Below are 17,553 nucleotides of genomic sequence, written 5' to 3'. Positions count from 1 at the left end.
TTCGATTTGATCAAGAAAACGGCAAAGAAATTAGAACGAGGCTGTTTCTCTCTTTTCTAATAGTACAATTCTATTCACATGTTCTTTCTATTTTTGATATTACATCTATGCTTTACAGCGTTTGATTTTTTACACCGACTTAGAAATGTACAGCAGAGCGCTCTTTATATCCACCAAAGAACGAGTCCCCGTCGTATGTTTTACGAATTAATACAAAGTGAAATACTATACATGGTGTCCCAGAAATTTTTTGAATTTTTTACTATTTATAGATAATAATAGAAATGTTGTTAAGTGTACAGGGTGGTGATAAATAAAAAAAAAAATAATTCAAAAATAACAATTTATTTATATTATTTTCACGTTACGGATTTTTGTAAAAGTTGTAATTTAATAAATTTTTGGTAATCATGTTTTTGTGCAGCTGCTGCGGGTAAATAATGGCCTCCAGGATGTTTAACTATCACAGGATCTTCGAAACAATTACTCAAAGCTTCACTCATCTCTAAAAAAATAAAAAAGAATGATGAAAAATGTGAAATTTTGTAATAAAAATTTGGTTTGTGTACCTGTGGGTATTATTTGATCATTTTCGCCGAAAATGTGAAGAGTCGGTATCGTTATTCTATCGATATAATATTTTAAATGGGGCAAACTGCCAGATTTAAAACCCGAAGCTAAAACTGCAAAGCTGAAAGTAAATTTCGTAACTGAAAAGTAAATAAATTAGTTTTCTTAAACATATTACGATTTTAAACTTACGTCCTCTTTGTTGTAAATCGCAGAGAAGGCCCGTGAAACATGCACCTTGCGAAAAACCTAAAATACCATCAAAAGGCCCTTCCTTTTCGAATACATCTTCTATGAATTTTACACTTTCTTCGAATCCAATAGCCGGTCCACCTTTTCTTATACCCCTAAACGTTAAATCGTCTCTATTAAAAAACCAACCGTATTGTTCTGAAACAACCCAAGTATAACAAATACTTAATAAAATTATTCATTTTTCCACACCTTCATCTTTACTTTGTCCAATGTCTTGATTATTTTTATCCAAATCGTTTGGATCGTCTACTAAAATCACTTTATGTGGGGCTGTTATATACGTAAATTCAGCCCATTTGTGTACTATTTTACGAAACGATCCTGTTTTCGCTTTAAAAGTTTCGGCGTTCTGTCTGTAACCGTGTATAGCGAGAATTTTTAATTTCATTTTATCATTGGGACAACACTTTACAGGCGGTTGATTCATATTTTTAATTACTTATGCATTAAAATATCTTCCAAATAAATGACTACTTGAAATTATAACCTATAAAAGTTATGTCATTTCATTCTACCGGAGCGTTTTGCTGTATAATTTATTCTGTCACGTTTATTTATTTGGATGTACAACTACATTTACGAGCTTACCTTAGAGTAATATTATATTAAGCTTCACCTCAACAAAAAATTTTATAAATTCATAATGATAAGAAACATAGAATTATCATTTATTTATTAAAAAATTAAGAATATTATCATAGATCTAAAAGCAGACCGAAATACTTATTGGAACTTTAGAGCGATCCCGGATCATTTTCGATTTCTTTCGAATTATTTGTGCTTTTATTTATATTTATACAGAAAATGATGTTTAGCTATCGACTATTTACTACCGCTCAATACTGTTAAATAATAAGAGGTGAATAATTTTAGTTCTGACTACATGGTCTGATCTGAATGTTCGTATCATAGAGCTAAATAAACCCGGGTGATAGTTTCCGAAAGTTTATGATTCACTTACACCGAAATGCGTTCAATTTTTGAACCGATTTGTAATTATAGATATGCGAACAAAGCATCATGACACTACTAGTATTAATTCTATGGTACATGATCACATATTCATTTGTCCAATGATGTGATTGGTACATTTTAAACTTTCATTTATCAGTGAGTCTGAGCATGATGCCATATTTGAAAATTTTTATTTTATTATTAATCTCGTTAATTATATAATTTTACTTACATATTTAGTTAATGTTAAACTGTTTATTAATGCAATTATCATAGATTGTGGCTTATATTAAACGAGTTTATATAAATTATCAATTGACTTGAAATAAAAGTGATTTTAAAGCAAATGGTTAAGTGATTTAAGTTAAGAAGTATCAACGATGAATTTTAAGGTATGAAAATTCATATTATGTATTTAAATTAATTTCATCTAGTGTTATAATATCAGTTTTAATCAAATTCGATGAAATATTTTTGAAAAAGTATTAATATGAAATTTATTGATTTTAAAAACCATAGGCGTCCATATTTCAAATGTAAAGTAAAATACTCTATATTTGTGATGTGATGATTATTGACTTATAGTTTATGTATTGGTTCTCGTTTATACTTTTTCAGTAAATAATGAAAGTTATCAACAAATTTAACGATTGATTCAAATTGTTTCAAGTGCTTCACTACTTATCGTTCAACCCTGGTATTTGAGGTGCTTCTGTAATAGATAGTCGAATTAAAACACGTCAATTACTTAAAAGATCTTTAATTAAGAACAAAAATTACAACTTTTCGTAAATATTATAAATAATTTAATAAAAATTTAAATAATGAAATTTTATTCTTTTTTTTCCGGGGATTTAGACCAAGATCTACCTTTTGCTTCACCTTCCCTCATCAAAGACCACGATTTCGATCTCTCTCTTCTCCTTTGAAGCTGTCTAGGTGTCATAAAACTAGAACTATCCACGGATTTTTCCCTAGATTTCGATTTTCTATCATCAACGTTAGTTTCAGTTTTATTTTCCCTATTTCCGCTTCTCCCTCTAGATTTACTCCTCGATCTATTCCTATTTCTAGATCTACTCCTGGTTAAACGTTTATCTTTAGATCTGGATCTAGTTCTCGATCTAGTATACGACCTAGATCTCGATCTATAACTATAAGATCTAGATCTCCGCGATCTGGATCGTCTTTTTCTCGATCTACTCCTCGAATGGCTGTAGGATCTCCTCGAACGTGATCTAGATCTTGTACGTCTTCTAGATCGCCTACTCGGAGAGTAAGATTTACGTTTCCTGTCTTCGTGCTCGTTTAGGAATTTCAGAAACTCTTCTTCCAAATCCGGCGGGTAGTTTTTGAAATTACCTCCGCCTCTGTTTGTACCCCTAAATCTATAACCGGATCTACGTCGACCATATCCTCCTGAAATACGAGTGAACAGTAGTAACATCCACCATATAGTTCTGATTTGTATAAATTTGTTTTTATTTAATAAAGTGAACGTTTTGGTGTAATTTTTAATCGTATTATTAAAAAAAAAATGATTATAATGAAGATTTTTTGAGTTTATAATCATCTTTTGTAATAATTGCAACTAAATATGATACAGGGTGCTACATAAAGTTTGTATATAATATTTTTCCAAAATTGAAAAGTTTCTGCTGATTTTTTGTTTTTATTTTCATATTCTGATTCCAATTAACAAAAAAATTATTGTACTCAATATTTTTCACGTCAACAACAAGATACGATACAGGGTGTTGCGTAAAATTGATAAATAATGTTTTCCCGAAATTAAAAATTTACTACTGAATTTTTTTTCCAAATTCTGTGCATCATTTTGACTCGTATGAAGAAACAAATTATTATAATTAGCATTTCTCATGTATATAATCATCATCACAATGAAATATTATACAGGGTGTTGTATATAAAATTGGAAAATAATTCCTTTACCTAAATTAAAAATTTTATGCTAAATTTTCAAATTTTTTCTTGAAATAACAAAAAAAATCATTGTACTGAACATTTTTCATGATACAGGGTGGGTAAAGTTGGCAAATAACATTTTTTTTTAAATCAAAATTTTCTATTTTGAATTTTCATTAATATCAAAATGAGTTATAAAAAAATGTTTGTTATTGGCATCAATTACGGTTTAGATTACGATATATGAATACAGGGTGTTTCAAAATTCAATACCATTTTATTTAACAACATTATAATGTTTTTGTTAAAATTTTGATACGTTTATACATTTTTTTTTAATTAAGTCAACAAAAATGTCTTTTACTAATATACAGGGAACATATAATATTCCTGCAGCCAAAAAAAAGAAAAAATTTCTCCTAGTTGTATACAGGGGAGAGTAAAAATTATAGTTCGTTTTAAATATTATTACAATAATAAAAATTACAGTATGTATACAGAGTGGTAAAATAAACTCTTACCTCTAGATGGACCCGGAATATTGGGCAGCCTCGGGAAACTTCTGCCTCTAGGTATGAAACTGCCTATCGGATAAGTTTCAGGAAACATCGGTCCTGGAGGGATGTATGAAGGATAACCTACCCAACCCGGATCGTACATCAATTCGGGATATTTTTGAATCACCGGACTGGTTGGTCGACGTCCTACAAAAATTTATATACAGGGAGATGCATCGCCACAATATTCACTTACTTGTAGCCGGTATATCAAGATCGAGCGATAAATCGGAATCCGTACTATCGGAACGTGATCTCTTAATTTTTTTACCGCCCGCGAGGATTGTTTTGAGCATAACTCTTCCTTTGAGCGCGTTATGCAACTTCTGTTTTTGATTGAGCACCTCTAATTCGCTGGAGTTTTTGAAACGAGTTAATTCGTCGTGGGACTGATTCGTCAACCCCTCGTAGATGGGGACGTTCTCAGGATTCTTCTCCTACAATAATTTCGGGATCATTTTCGCGAAATTTCAAGGAGTACGATAATTACCTGTATCCTTCTGAATAATTCTTCCAAAAGCCTTATGGCTTCTAATTTTCTTTGTACTTTGAGTAATTTTTTTTCTTCGTTAGCGATCTTTTCGTTGATTTCATCGCTACCGGAAATCTCGAGCTTTTCCAATATTTTCGCTTTCCTTTTTTCTTCGCGTAATTTTCTCCTCAATTTCTTCTGTTCCTTCAGATCTATTTCTTTTTGCCTGAAAATTGTTACTAAAACACCTAACGACGTACTGGAATGACAAAAATACTCATCATAAAATATACAGGGAGGAAAAATAAAAAACCGAAACCTCTAAAAATAAAAGTATACACTTTGTATAATGTTTTTCTGACCAAATTGCATTTATGAAGTGCAAAGTCATCGATTCCGAATAAAACTTCCAAATTTGTCAATCAACGACCTAGATAATGAACGCCATCTCCGTGGCTTCTGATGAAATTCAATTTCAAATTAAAAGAGACTTCTAAAGCGAGTCTTTTTTGAGCTGCCGATTACAAATCTGGTACCAACAACCACCCTCAGATACCTGAAGCAGTTGAACCTGGACGTCGTCTCCGGGAGTTTTCCTACAAAATTTGTGGTATCGAACCGAAAATCATATCACAAGAATTTTTCGGGTCGTTCTACTCGAATCTGGCAACAACGACCGTTCCCCGATACCTAGTGCACCAGAAACTGGACGTCATCTCCTGAAGATTTGCAAAATACGTTCAAAACAACTGAAAGTCGAATTCAACATCAGCGACATCTCAGTCTGGGTATAAGGTGCACCAGAACATGGACATCATCTCCATGAGTTTTTCTGCAAAATTCGCGGTATCGAACCGAAAATCATATCACAAGAATTTTTCGGGTCGTTCTAATCGAATCTGGCAACAACGACCGTTCCCCGATACCTAGTGCACCAGAAACTGGACGTCATCTCCTGAAGTTTTTTGCAAAATACGCTCAAAACAACTGAAAGTCGAATTCAATATCAGCGACATCTCAGTCTGGGTATAAGGTGCACCAGAACATGGACATCATCTCCATGAGTTTTTCTGCAAAATTCGCGGTATCGAACCGAAAATCATATCACAAGAATTTTTCGGTTCGTTCTAATCGAATCTGGCAACAACGACCGTTCCCCGATACCTAGTGCACCAGAAACTGGACGTCATCTCCTGAAGTTTTTTGCAAAATACGCTCAAAACAACTGAAAGTCGAATTCAACATCAGCGACATCTCAGTCTGGGTATAAGGTGCACCAGAACATGGACATCATCTCCATGAGTTTTTCTGCAAAATTCGCGGTATCGAACCGAAAATCATATCACAAGAATTTTTCGGGTCGTTCTAATCGAATCTGGCAACAACGACCGTTCCCCGATACCTAGTGCACCAGAAACTGGACGTCATCTCCTGAAGTTTTTTGCAAAATACGCTCAAAACAACTGAAAGTCGAATTCAACATCAGCGACATCTCAGTCTGGGTATAAGGTGCACCAGAACATGGACACCATCTCCATGAGTTTTTCTGCAAAATTCGCGGTATCGAACCGAAAATCATATCACAACAATTTTTCGGGTCGTTTTAATCGAATCTGGCAACAACGACCGTTCCCCGATACCTAGTGCACCAGAAACTGGACGTCATCTCCTGAAGTTTTTTGCAAAATACGCTCAAAACAACTGAAAGTCGAATTCAACATCAGCGACATCTCAGTCTGGGTATAAGGTGCACCAGAACATGGACATCATCTCCATGAGTTTTTCTGCAAAATTCGCGGTATCGAACCGAAAATCATATCACAATTTTTCGGTCGCTCTAATCAAATCTGGCATCAACGACCGTTCCTCGATACCTAGTGCACTAGAACCTGGACATCATCTTCTTAGATTTTCTTATACATTTCGCGCAAACAAAACGAAAATTCTTTAATTTGGTTTCGGCGATCTTATCCGAGTGTATGGTGAACCAGAAACTGAACTTCATCTCCTGAGGTTTTTTACAAAATACGGTCAAAAGAACTGAAAGTCGAATTTAACATAAGCTACATCTCAGACTGAGTATATGGTGCACCAGTTATCGAGGAAATTCGTTGGTATAATTTTCACGAATCGAACAGGAAAATTCCTGAAGAAGGCTTCGAGGTTCCAGTATATTTGGCACCCAAAAGTGGTTGCTGGTGCCAAAATCGAGAAGAGTGGTCGGAAATGGACACGTGATTCGATTATCATGTCATTTTCACAGAATTTGGCGGGAAGTTTTGGAGATGACGTCCAGGATATAGTGCATTAGGTACTCGGGAGTTGTTGATTCTATTATCGAGAAGAGTGGTCGAAAAAATCCACCTGTTATGCTTTTCGATTCGTTTTTACGTATTTTGCAGGAAAATTCTCGGAGAAGACGTCCAAGTTCGGGTACATCAGTTACCCAAGAGTGGTTGCTGGTGTCGAAATTGAGAAAAAATACAAAAAAAAACTCGTCTGATATTATTTTCGTTTCGTTTCATAAAATATGTCGGAAAATTCTCGGAGAAGACGTCCAAGTTCCAGTACATCAGTTACCTGAGAGTGGTCACCAGTGTCGAAATTGAGAATAAATACAAAAAAAACTCGTCTGATATTATTTTCGTTTCTTTTCACAAATTATACAATTCTCGGAGAAGACGTCCAAGTTCCGGTGTTTCAGTTACCTGAAAGTGGTTGCTGGTGTCAAAATTAAAAGTGGTGATCGATTAAATTTTTCTGCTATGATTTTCAATCCGTTTTCACAGATTTTTCTCAAGAAAACTCTGGATATGATGTCCAGGTTCAGGTGAACCAGGTGCCCAGAGGTAGTCATTGATGCCCGATTTGGTATTGGCTACTTAAAAATGCCCCCATGACAAGTCATTTTCATTCATTCATTAGAGAAAGAATTTCAGGAAAATCACTGGGGATAATGTTTATCATAAATTAAAAATTGTAAATTACTAGCCAAATTTTAATTTGGAGCCATCCTACCCTGTATATTGATATTTGCACTAATCTTTGATAGTACATGAAAAAAAAACGCCCTGTATATTTATTTTTAAACTGTAATGTTATTCGATAAAAATTTCATTAAAATGTGGCTGCAAAAAATATAGGTTTGAATTTGGTAGAAAATCCTGTATATATATAATTTGTTTAAATGACAGATAATGAAAATTTTATAAATTTCCATTTTTTCTAGGTACGAAATTGTATATTTTAAATAAATAAATAAATAAATAAACAAACAAACAACCTTTCCAATTCTTCTTTCTTTTTCATTTCTTCCAATTGTGCTTTATCCTTCTCCTCTTGTTCCCTGGCTTTCCTGACCAATCTATCTCGAACTATTTCCCTTCTTCTAATAGAAGCTTCACTTAAATGTTTACTTTTATCAAAATCCACTTTAATATCAACTTCTAACATGGAATCCTCATCTTTATGAACTAATTTCACGTTTTTCAAAGCATCCATAGCTTTGGTAAACCCTATATAGTCTTTATACTGTACATAACCCTCAAAGAATTGAGTATTATCAAAGGAGGAAGTCTTTAATCCCGATATATTCGTGTTCATTTTTTTTCTATAAGGATCACATATGGGTATATCTATTGATCTAATTTGACCGAATTTTTCAAATATTCTGTAGAATATCTTTTCGGAAGGGGTTACTTCTTCCTCACCTAAATATATATAATAAATAAATCCCTTTGAGGTTATTATCAGTATTAAAAATAAAACTAACCTGAGAGATGATATGGTACAAACCATTTTGACGGTAAATGCGAAATGTGCACGGTATCAGGTCGTTGTCCTGGTTTCATCTCGTCCATATCGCGTGAATTTTGGAAAAAATCATCCCATGCTCGTCTAGTAGGAAAATCAGACTTCCATTCGGCTGCTTTCAATCTCATTAACTCCCCGAAATCCTTTAGTTTTATCATCTTGTTATGTATCTTGGGTAAAATACGATCAATTTTGTCTTTGGAATCAAGTTCACCTTCTAATCTAACAAATTCCACTGTGGTTTTTGTAACTTTTAACGTTGTAAATTCTTCAGGTTTTATTAGAGTTCTTATTTGATCCATTATATCCCAATGCGAAACACTTTTTCCTATTTTCTTTATATTTGGAAGTTGTAAAGATATATTTATTCTCGCTATCGGTTTTAAATAAAGTTGTTGGGGTAAATACAACGGTGTTAGATCGGTAGTATTGTGACATATCTGAAAAGTATTCATAATTAGAGTGTTTCTCTTTGATTTTTACTAAAATCAAAAATAGAGAAATGCTCTAATTATTTTATACTTTTGAACAAAAACTGTCTATAATAAACCATAAAATTGATTAAACTTTTCTAATCAATCTGACAAGCTGTCATTAATGTCAACTGTTACTTGTCATTCAATAGCTTGGCCTCTTCTGAAACGCAATTAAATCCAACTTACATCGATATTCATAGTGTTAAAAGAATAAGAAAAAGTTGAAAATGTGAATATATTTAGAGAATCTTTTAAATATCATAAATCAAAAGATCTATTGATGTGACAAATTATCATTACAAACAACTGTTAGTTGTCATTTAATGGCTTTGCCTTTTCCGAAATACAGTCAAGCTTATAAGAAAACTTCTATTAAGATAAAGAAGAAGAAATAGTTTAAAATGTAAATATGTTTAGAGAATCTTTTAAATATTATAAATCAAAAGATCCATTACCAACATTTGAAGACGTTTTAAATATACATAAACCTAAATTATTATTAAATAACGGTATTATAACTAAACTTGATATTAATAAATCTAGTCCGCAATATGGTTTAAGAAGTACGGAAGATTGGGAAGTGTATGTAATAAATTCCCGTAATGGTTTGATTTTTATAAAAAATCCTTTTACCCCTCACGGACAAAGGTATTGGATCACGCGTTGTTTGAAAGATTATTCCAAAAAACCACACAAACTAAATATAGATAATACAAATATTTTAAAAAGTGATGAAAATTGGTGGGAAGAAGGACGAAAAAATAAAAAGATAATCGATAGTTTGAGATGGTCTACGTTTGGTTATCACCACGATTGGGACACTAAAATTTATTCGGAAGAAAATAAATGTCCTTTTCCGGAAGATATTAAAAATATGACTAAATATGTAGCGGAACAGTTTGGTTTTGACGATTTCACAGCCGAGGCCGCTATAATTAATTACTATCATCTGGATTCGACACTTTCCGGTCATACTGATCATTCAGAACAAAATTTGGAAGCGCCCTTATTTTCTTTTAGTTTCGGACAAAGTGCTATTTTTTTAATAGGGGGTGAAACAATTGATGAGAAGCCTTTAGCAATGTATATACACAGTGGTGATATTTTAATTATGAGTAAAGAATCGAGACTGTGTTACCATGCGGTGCCTAGAATAATTAAGACCAATTATGAGGTGTGGAATGACGAATATCAAATGGAAAATTCAGATTTCAAACATTGGGAACCTTTTAATAATTATTTAAATTATTCTAGAATAAATATTAATGTTAGGCAGGTTTTAAATAAAGGACAATTAAAATTATAACAAAAAGTAACGTGTTTTTTTTCTTTCATTAAAAATAACCATGTCCTCATCCCTAACATTAAACATAAGCCAGTGACAACAAAAAAATATCAACATCCTGTACATATCCATAAATTCATTCTTGTTTTCTTTTGCATCCATTAATTTTCCTCTACCCCCTTTAACTCAGTATAATTTAACATGAATTAGTTTTTTTTATCCCTGTAACTTTTTTTGCTTTTTCTATCTCTTAATATTACTCTAGGCCCTGTGAATCGATTTTGTTTTCCCAATCTGCTCATTTTCTTCCAACCCCTGTAAGTCGATTTTGTTTTTTCAGTATATAAATTTTCCTCTAACCCCTGAACTCAATTTCCTTTTTTTACCCCTAATTATTTTATAACCCATTAAATCGATTTTATTTTTTCCTCAAACCCCTGTAATTCGATTTTGTTTTTTCAGTTTTCTTCTGACCTCTAACCTCTACAAATCACGTGATTAAATATGGCGTTCATAGACAAATTAATTAATATTGAGGGCGTCTAAACAATCATGGCTGCGCTTTCAATAAAAATCGTTTCCCAATATTAGAATGAGATACAAAGAAAGTTACGGTAGAGCTATATCTGTCTAATGTTCCTTCTCCTTCCACCGGTACATTTCCCTACTTCCTCATTTCTCTTCACAGTGAAGCAAAGTTATTTCAGAGGTTGTTTCTTTCTACAAGCTTTCTACAATTGGCACAACTTTTTAATGTAGAAATAATATATAATCAGGTGTCTAGAATTACTACGTCTATGTAAATAATTTTAAAAATTCACAAATTCGTATTTATTAAAAAATTAGTATACTACAAAACGTATCTAGTTATATAAATACAATCAATTATAACGTTGCAGAACGAACCGAATTAAACGAATGACATAAAAGTGTCAAACAAAATAAAATCGTTTCTGCGTTTATTAGTGTTCTGTGATAAATAAAGTATGGTGGTCGATTTCCTTTCTCAGACAGTATATTCATAAGTTTATTATTTAAATTGTTAGTAGATAGTTTCAAATTAATTTCATGATGGCAGAGGCCGCCGTGGAAGATAGACCGCCCCAGAAGTTTTATTGTCACATGTGTAACATTCAATTTCAAAACGCATCAGCGGTAAAAATTAATTCCAAACGAAAGTGGTATCGACAATATTTTTATGCCCTTCTTTTCAGGATTTCACATGTCCTCATTGCTCCGATGGTTTTATAGAAGAATTACAAGATACTCCTGAAAGTAATGACGACATAATGGACGTTGAGGATTGGGAAGATGCAGAGGTTGTGAGTAATTTTTTCAAATTTATATTCGTAGCTGATTTTATTAATTGTTCTAATTCGTTGATTTTTCTTTTCTTAAAGGTGGATAATTTGATGAATACATTGCCGTTAAATTTAACTGAGGATCGTAGGCCTAGGACGCGATCGGAAGGGATTAATCGCCCTGGAAGAAGGTACGCAAATCGTGCCAGGATTGTTAGACCCAGGTCTGAAAGAGTTACATTTTTACTATTTCAGGCTGTTTTATTTTATTTCTATCGATTTTTTTACTGTTTTCACTGGTTTTTCTTGTCTGTCTTCTTTTTGTGGGTTTTCCTTGTTATATGGGTATTTTTGGTGGTTTACAGAACTCTTACTAGAATAGCATCGTCGAATTTGAGGCAGCACGTCCCGTTCGAGAATCTACTGCAAGATTTCATTGTAAATTTGGGCGTAGGAGTGAATTTTGGTACGGCACAAGGAAATATGCAGCTGTTTTTAGGGAACCCGGGCGATTATGCTTGGGGGCGTGAAGGATTAGACGCCATAGTAACCCAACTTCTCAATCAAATGGATAGCACTGGTAAATATTGGTCTAGTACCTAATTTCAGGGTGTATTTTAGGTAACTGTCTTTGTAGGTCCACCGCCGGTTTCTAAAGAAGTTATAGATGGTTTACCCATAGTGGAAGTAACTGAAGAACAAGTTACTGCCAAATTACAATGTTCAGTTTGTTGGGAGGATTTTCAGTTGTGCGAGAATGTGCGTCAATTACCTTGTTTGCATATTTATCATGAACCGTGTATAAGACCGTGGTTGGAATTGCACGGTACTTGCCCCATTTGTAGACAAAACTTAATTAATGATCAAAGTAGCAGTGACAATAATCAGGATCCGGGTGGTAGTAGTTCAAATAATGGCGGTGAGTTTTAAATTTTTAAATTTTCACTTGGATTTTTTTAACTTCCATTAATGACTGAGTTTATGGGTATTTTATAAATTGAAAACTTTTTGAATCATTTTTTTAATTAGATTTAGTGATTATTTAGTTTTTTAATGATTTTTGATATATATTTTAAAAAAATAATACAAATTTGACACAATTACAACAGTTTTTTCTATTAATCTAAATATCTATCAAATTCCTTCAAAAATAGAAGATTTCTTTATTATTTGTAGTAATTCTACTTTTGGATATTTTTTATTTAACAGTTATTCTGATTCCTGTAGCTTTCAACTGTGTCCTGAACATTTCTAATTACATTTTCACCATAATTTATCAGTTTTGCTTAATTTTTAACGTTTTTCAACATATTTTTCAACAATAATTCAAAATTTTAATAATTTTTTACCCTTAACTACCTTTTGAACAAGTCCTAGTTACTGTTTCAATTATTTTTCCCCATAGTTTGACCATTTTAACAATTATCTACCAGTTTTGGTCAATGATGTACAGTTTTTGACTGTTAACTGCCTTTTGTACAATTTTTTTTAATATTTTGAAAATTTTAACAATAATTATGTATCAGTTTGAATGAATTTTGAATAGTTTGTGACCCTTAAAAACCTTTTGATCAATGATTTTCTTATTATTTCAGTATTTTTATGATTTTAGTTAATTCTGTAGTTTTTGACCGTTTACCGACATCCCAAAGTTTCTAATTATAGTTTTAACAACTTTTTGACCATTTGACCATTTTTCAATATCATTTAGTTTTGGCCAATTTGTCACTTTTAATATCATGAGAACAGTTTTTGACTGTTTGTTTATTGCTTTAAATGTTTTTCTCCTTTATTACCAATGTTTTAAAAATTCATTCATTTGAACACTTTTTCTATCATTTTTAGTTTGGAATGTACAGTTTTTGGCTATTTTTTATTGTTTTTTGACAGTCTGTACTTGATGTAGTTGTTTTATTGTAAACATTCAACAGTTTCGTTAATTATTTTATATACTAGTTTCTATATTTTTTCTTTATTTGAACAGTTTCTCAACCTTCTCAGTTCAACCTGTACAGTCTCCGGTCATTTATAAACGTTCTAAAACAGTCTGAAGCCAGTTTGATTATTTTTCCCTTTCATCTTCAACAGTTTTTTACCATTTTTAGTTTGGAATCTACGGTTTCTGGTAATATTTCATTGTTTTGCAACTGTCTGCTCTCAATATTATTATTTTTCCTTCGAACTTCAAGAGTTTTGTTAAATATTCCATCCAACAGTTTCTTATCTATTTCCTCCTTTCGTTTGAACAGTTTTTTACCATTTTTAGTTTGGAATATACTATTCTTGGTAATTTTTCATTGTTTTACAACAGTCTGTACTCAATTTAGTTTTAACTTTAACAGTTTTTTAAATTATTCCATCCAACAGTTTCTTATCTTTTCATTTGTACAATTTCTGGTATCAATTGAACATTTTTATATAGAATAATACAGTTTTCGACGTATGTACTTTTAATAAATAATATTATTGAAAATTTTTAGCTAATAATACATTTAACGTCCTGCGCAGTCTGTTCAATTCTCAATCCAGTAGTTCGTCGAGTAATTCGACGTCCCATGAAAATACAGGAGCTAGGACACGATCGAGATCACAAAATGACTCCACCATGTAAGCGAATTATCAAGAAAAAACTAAAAAAACGATGATTAATCACATTTAAACGAAAAAAAAAACCAAAAAAATGAAATCCTGTAATCTAGAAATATGCTTGCTTTTAAAAAACATTGTTTTTATTATTGTACGATTGGTGAAATGGGATTCGATTAAAAAAAAAAACTTTGATGTTAATTTTGGATTTTTTTTAAACGGTTTTGTTGAGTTTTCCACGAATAAAAAATTAATTTAATCGAATTGGCGAGTATTTTGGATTATTGTACATAAATTTCGTTTTATTTTAAATTATTAACAATAAAAATCCAACTTTTAGTGATGAAGGTTGTTGTTGTTTTTTTTTCTTCAGTTATTGAGACGTTTGTTTATAATTTTCTGACGTTTTTCAATTTTTTCTTTACGATTTTCATTGTTTCCTCATCGTTACTCATTCCCCAGGTTTCGTTATTTATTTCTTTTGGTTAATTGAATCATTTTTCAAGATTTTATCACTTGTTGGGCTGCGCAATGTCAATTTTTTGAAACTATCAATCATTTTCTACTGTTTCCGGCAGTTTTTTTCATAATTTATCATATTTTTGGAAAAACGATTTTCTTCGGTAAACTAAAATTTTCAAGAGTTTCCATATTTTCACAATTTCAGAATATTTTTAACAGTTTTCAGCATTTGCCTTTCTATATTTTCCATAACATCAAAATATTTTTTACATTATCCATATATTTTCCACAATATCAGATCGTTTTCTACAGTTTCCCATTTTTCTTGTATTTTCCACGATATCGAACCATTATCTACAGTTTCCACCAGTTTTCATTTCTTTTTCATCCATTTTTTACCATATCAGAATATTTTTTTCAAAATTTTCAACAGTTTTTCATGATTTTCTAACAATTTTCTATAATTTCCAATAGCTTTTCACATTTTTTAATATTATTTTTCATCTTTCCAACATTTTTTTTAATAACTCAACAATTTCCCATAATTGTAGATTGTTTTAAACAGTTTTCCATATTTCCAACAATTTTCTGTAAATTTCAACAGTTTCATTCGATTTTCCACAGTTGTAGATAGTTTCCAACGCTTTTCCAGTAGTTTTCTACAAATTTCTTCAGTTTTCTATGATTTTCCACATTTTTCCATGGTTCCTATCGCCTTTCCAACAGTTTCATTCGATTTTCCACAGTTTTAGATAGTTTCCAACGCTTTTCCAGTAGTTCTCTATAAATTTCTTTAGTTTTCTTTGATTTTCCACATTTTTTCATGGTTCCTATCGCCTTTCCAACAGTTTCATTTGATTTTCCACAGTTTTTGATAGTTTCCAACGCTTTTCCAGTAGTTTTCTACAAATTTCTTTAGTTTTCTATGATTTTCCACATTTTTTCATGGTTCCTATCGCCTTTCCAACAGTTTCATTTGATTTTCCACAGTTTTAGATAGTTTCCAACGCTTTTCCAGTAGTTCTCTATAAATTTCTTTAGTTTTCTTTGATTTTCCACATTTTTTCATGGTTCCTATCGCCTTTCCAACAGTTTCATTTGATTTTCCACAGTTTTTGATAGTTTCCAACGCTTTTCCAGTAGTTTTCTACAAATTTCTTTAGTTTTCTATGATTTTCCACATTTTTTCATGGTTCCTATCGCCTTTCCAACAGTTTCATTCGATTTTCCACAGTTTTAGATAGTTTCCAACGCTTTTCCAGTAGTTCTCTATAAATTTCTTTAGTTTTCTTTGATTTTCCACATTTTTTCATGGTTCCTATCGCCTTTCCAACAGTTTCATTTGATTTTCCACAGTTTTTGATAGTTTCCAACGGTTTTCCAGTAGTTTTCTACAAATTTCTTTAGTTTTCTATGATTTTCCACATTTTTTCATGGTTCCTATCGCCTTTCCAACAGTTTCATTCGATTTTCCACAGTTTTAGATAGTTTCCAACGCTTTTCCAGTAGTTTTCTATAAATTTCTTTAGTTTTCTTTGATTTTCCACATTTTTTCATGGTTCCTATCGCGTTTCCAACAGTTTCATTCGATTTTCCACAGTTGTAGATAGTTTCCAACGCTTTTCCAGTAGTTTTCTATAAATTTCTTTAGTTTTCTTTGATTTCCCACATTTTTTCATGGTTCCTATCGCTTTTCCAACAGTTTCATTCGATTTTCCACAGTTGTAGATAGTTTCCAACGCTTTTCCAGTAGTTTTCTACAAATTTCTTCAGTTTTCTATGATTTTCCACATTTTTCCATAGTTCCTATCGCGTTTCCAACAGTTTTATTTCGTTTACCAACGATTTTCAATGAATTTCACACACTTTCCACTGAATTCCCACAGTTTTAGATCATTTTCACAATTTCCTTTTTCTATCAGTTTTATTTTTTTAATAAAAAGAATGTCGCCGAACAATCGCCAAAATTTTTCGAACACGGAAAAAAAATTGTGATATTAAAAAGAGATGGAAACCTTGAAGGTTTTTTTTTCTTTTATTTTTTCCAATTTTTATGTTTTGACGCGTCGATGTTTGTTTTGTTTTAATTTAGTTTTCGTCGAGTTTCCAACAATTCCGCACCGGATGAAATTTTCTTTCACTGTGTGACGCAACTTTTACACTCAAAATCACAAAAAGATAGAAAATTATATGTCGTGCGTTTTATCATTTGGGACAGTTTTTCTTCGTTTTCTAGTCAAAAAAATTGTGCAAATTTGTTCTATCTTTCGACAGTTTACACAATAGTCCCAAAATATGTTTAGTTTGTTGATAGTAAAGATCTCAACTTTCAACTTCATTCCCACCCTGTATATGATGTTAGTGAAAAACTCAACTTCAAACTTTGTTTTCACCCTGTATATGAATGTATACAAGTTTTGGTACTGTATAAAGTTTTTAACACTTTTCAATCAAATCAACAGTTTTTGGTTTATAAACAACAGTTTTTGACTGTTTATTACAATTTTCTCGATTTTCTATTATTTTGTAGCCTTCCACAGTTTTTTCAATATATTTCTTATATTTCCGACGAGTATCTTTTATCTTGTGTCTTTCCTTCAATTTCTTTTTGTTTTCTTATAAGTTTTCAACAGTTTTTGAAATATTTTTACAACAGTGTTTTAGTATTTTCAATTATTTTTCCATTTTCACTTTGGTTTCATAATTCCTCGTAGTTATTAACAAATTGTCTCAGTACTTGTTTAATTTTCTCAAGTTTCCAACAGTTTTTGACTGTTAATAATAGTTTTTGTTACAAAGTCCACGGGTTCTAAATTTTTTTTATCTAAATTTAATCTCTTTCCAAATGTATATTTTGATTTTTCATTATTTTGTAGCCTTCCATAGTTTTTATCTC

At 31.6% G+C, this 17,553-nt stretch overlaps 4 protein-coding genes across 6 annotated transcripts; 2 read left to right on the top strand and 2 right to left on the bottom strand.

Annotated features, from left to right (window-relative positions):
• Positions 1–329: 329 nt before the first annotated feature.
• Positions 330–1,312, bottom strand: LOC130448034 (esterase AGAP003155). Of its 2 annotated transcripts, none has more exons than XM_056785187.1 (4): positions 1,015–1,312; positions 763–960; positions 570–710; positions 330–505 (listed from the first exon to the last, which is right to left on the bottom strand). In XM_056785187.1, exons 1-4 carry the CDS (start codon positions 1,250–1,252, stop codon positions 360–362), a joined length of 723 nt encoding a protein of 240 aa, XP_056641165.1. In that variant the 5' UTR covers positions 1,253–1,312; the 3' UTR covers positions 330–359. The 2 variants fall into 2 exon arrangements, with proteins under 2 accessions (XP_056641165.1, XP_056641166.1); XM_056785188.1 differs by having other exon boundaries at positions 1,027–1,312.
• Positions 1,313–2,523: 1,211 nt separating this feature from the next.
• Positions 2,524–9,143, bottom strand: LOC130448030 (A-kinase anchor protein 17A). The gene is made up of 6 exons (XM_056785184.1): positions 8,507–9,143; positions 8,018–8,444; positions 4,753–4,960; positions 4,459–4,699; positions 4,227–4,409; positions 2,524–3,198 (listed from the first exon to the last, which is right to left on the bottom strand). Exons 1-6 carry the CDS (start codon positions 9,000–9,002, stop codon positions 2,612–2,614), a joined length of 2,142 nt encoding a protein of 713 aa, XP_056641162.1. The 5' UTR covers positions 9,003–9,143; the 3' UTR covers positions 2,524–2,611.
• Positions 9,144–9,400: 257 nt separating this feature from the next.
• LOC130448027 (nucleic acid dioxygenase ALKBH1) lies at positions 9,401–10,333 on the top strand. The gene has a single exon (XM_056785181.1). It carries the CDS (start codon positions 9,433–9,435, stop codon positions 10,327–10,329), a length of 897 nt encoding a protein of 298 aa, XP_056641159.1. The 5' UTR covers positions 9,401–9,432; the 3' UTR covers positions 10,330–10,333.
• Positions 10,334–11,224: 891 nt separating this feature from the next.
• LOC130448026 (E3 ubiquitin-protein ligase Iruka) lies at positions 11,225–15,294 on the top strand. Of its 2 annotated transcripts, none has more exons than XM_056785178.1 (6): positions 11,225–11,463; positions 11,523–11,630; positions 11,709–11,833; positions 11,975–12,189; positions 12,247–12,528; positions 14,090–15,294. In XM_056785178.1, the coding sequence occupies exons 1-6, from the start codon at positions 11,377–11,379 to the stop codon at positions 14,218–14,220; spliced, it is 948 nt and encodes a 315-aa protein (XP_056641156.1). In that variant the 5' UTR covers positions 11,225–11,376; the 3' UTR covers positions 14,221–15,294. The 2 variants fall into 2 exon arrangements, with proteins under 2 accessions (XP_056641156.1, XP_056641158.1); XM_056785180.1 differs by having other exon boundaries at positions 11,264–11,463; positions 11,709–11,800.
• Positions 15,295–17,553: the final 2,259 nt, after the last annotated feature.

This window comes from Diorhabda sublineata, chromosome 8, assembly GCF_026230105.1.
Source record: "Diorhabda sublineata isolate icDioSubl1.1 chromosome 8, icDioSubl1.1, whole genome shotgun sequence".
NCBI lineage: Eukaryota > Metazoa > Arthropoda > Insecta > Coleoptera > Chrysomelidae > Diorhabda > Diorhabda sublineata.
Note: the sequence above shows the minus strand (reverse complement) of the source record. Positions and strands in the feature narration are given on the sequence as shown.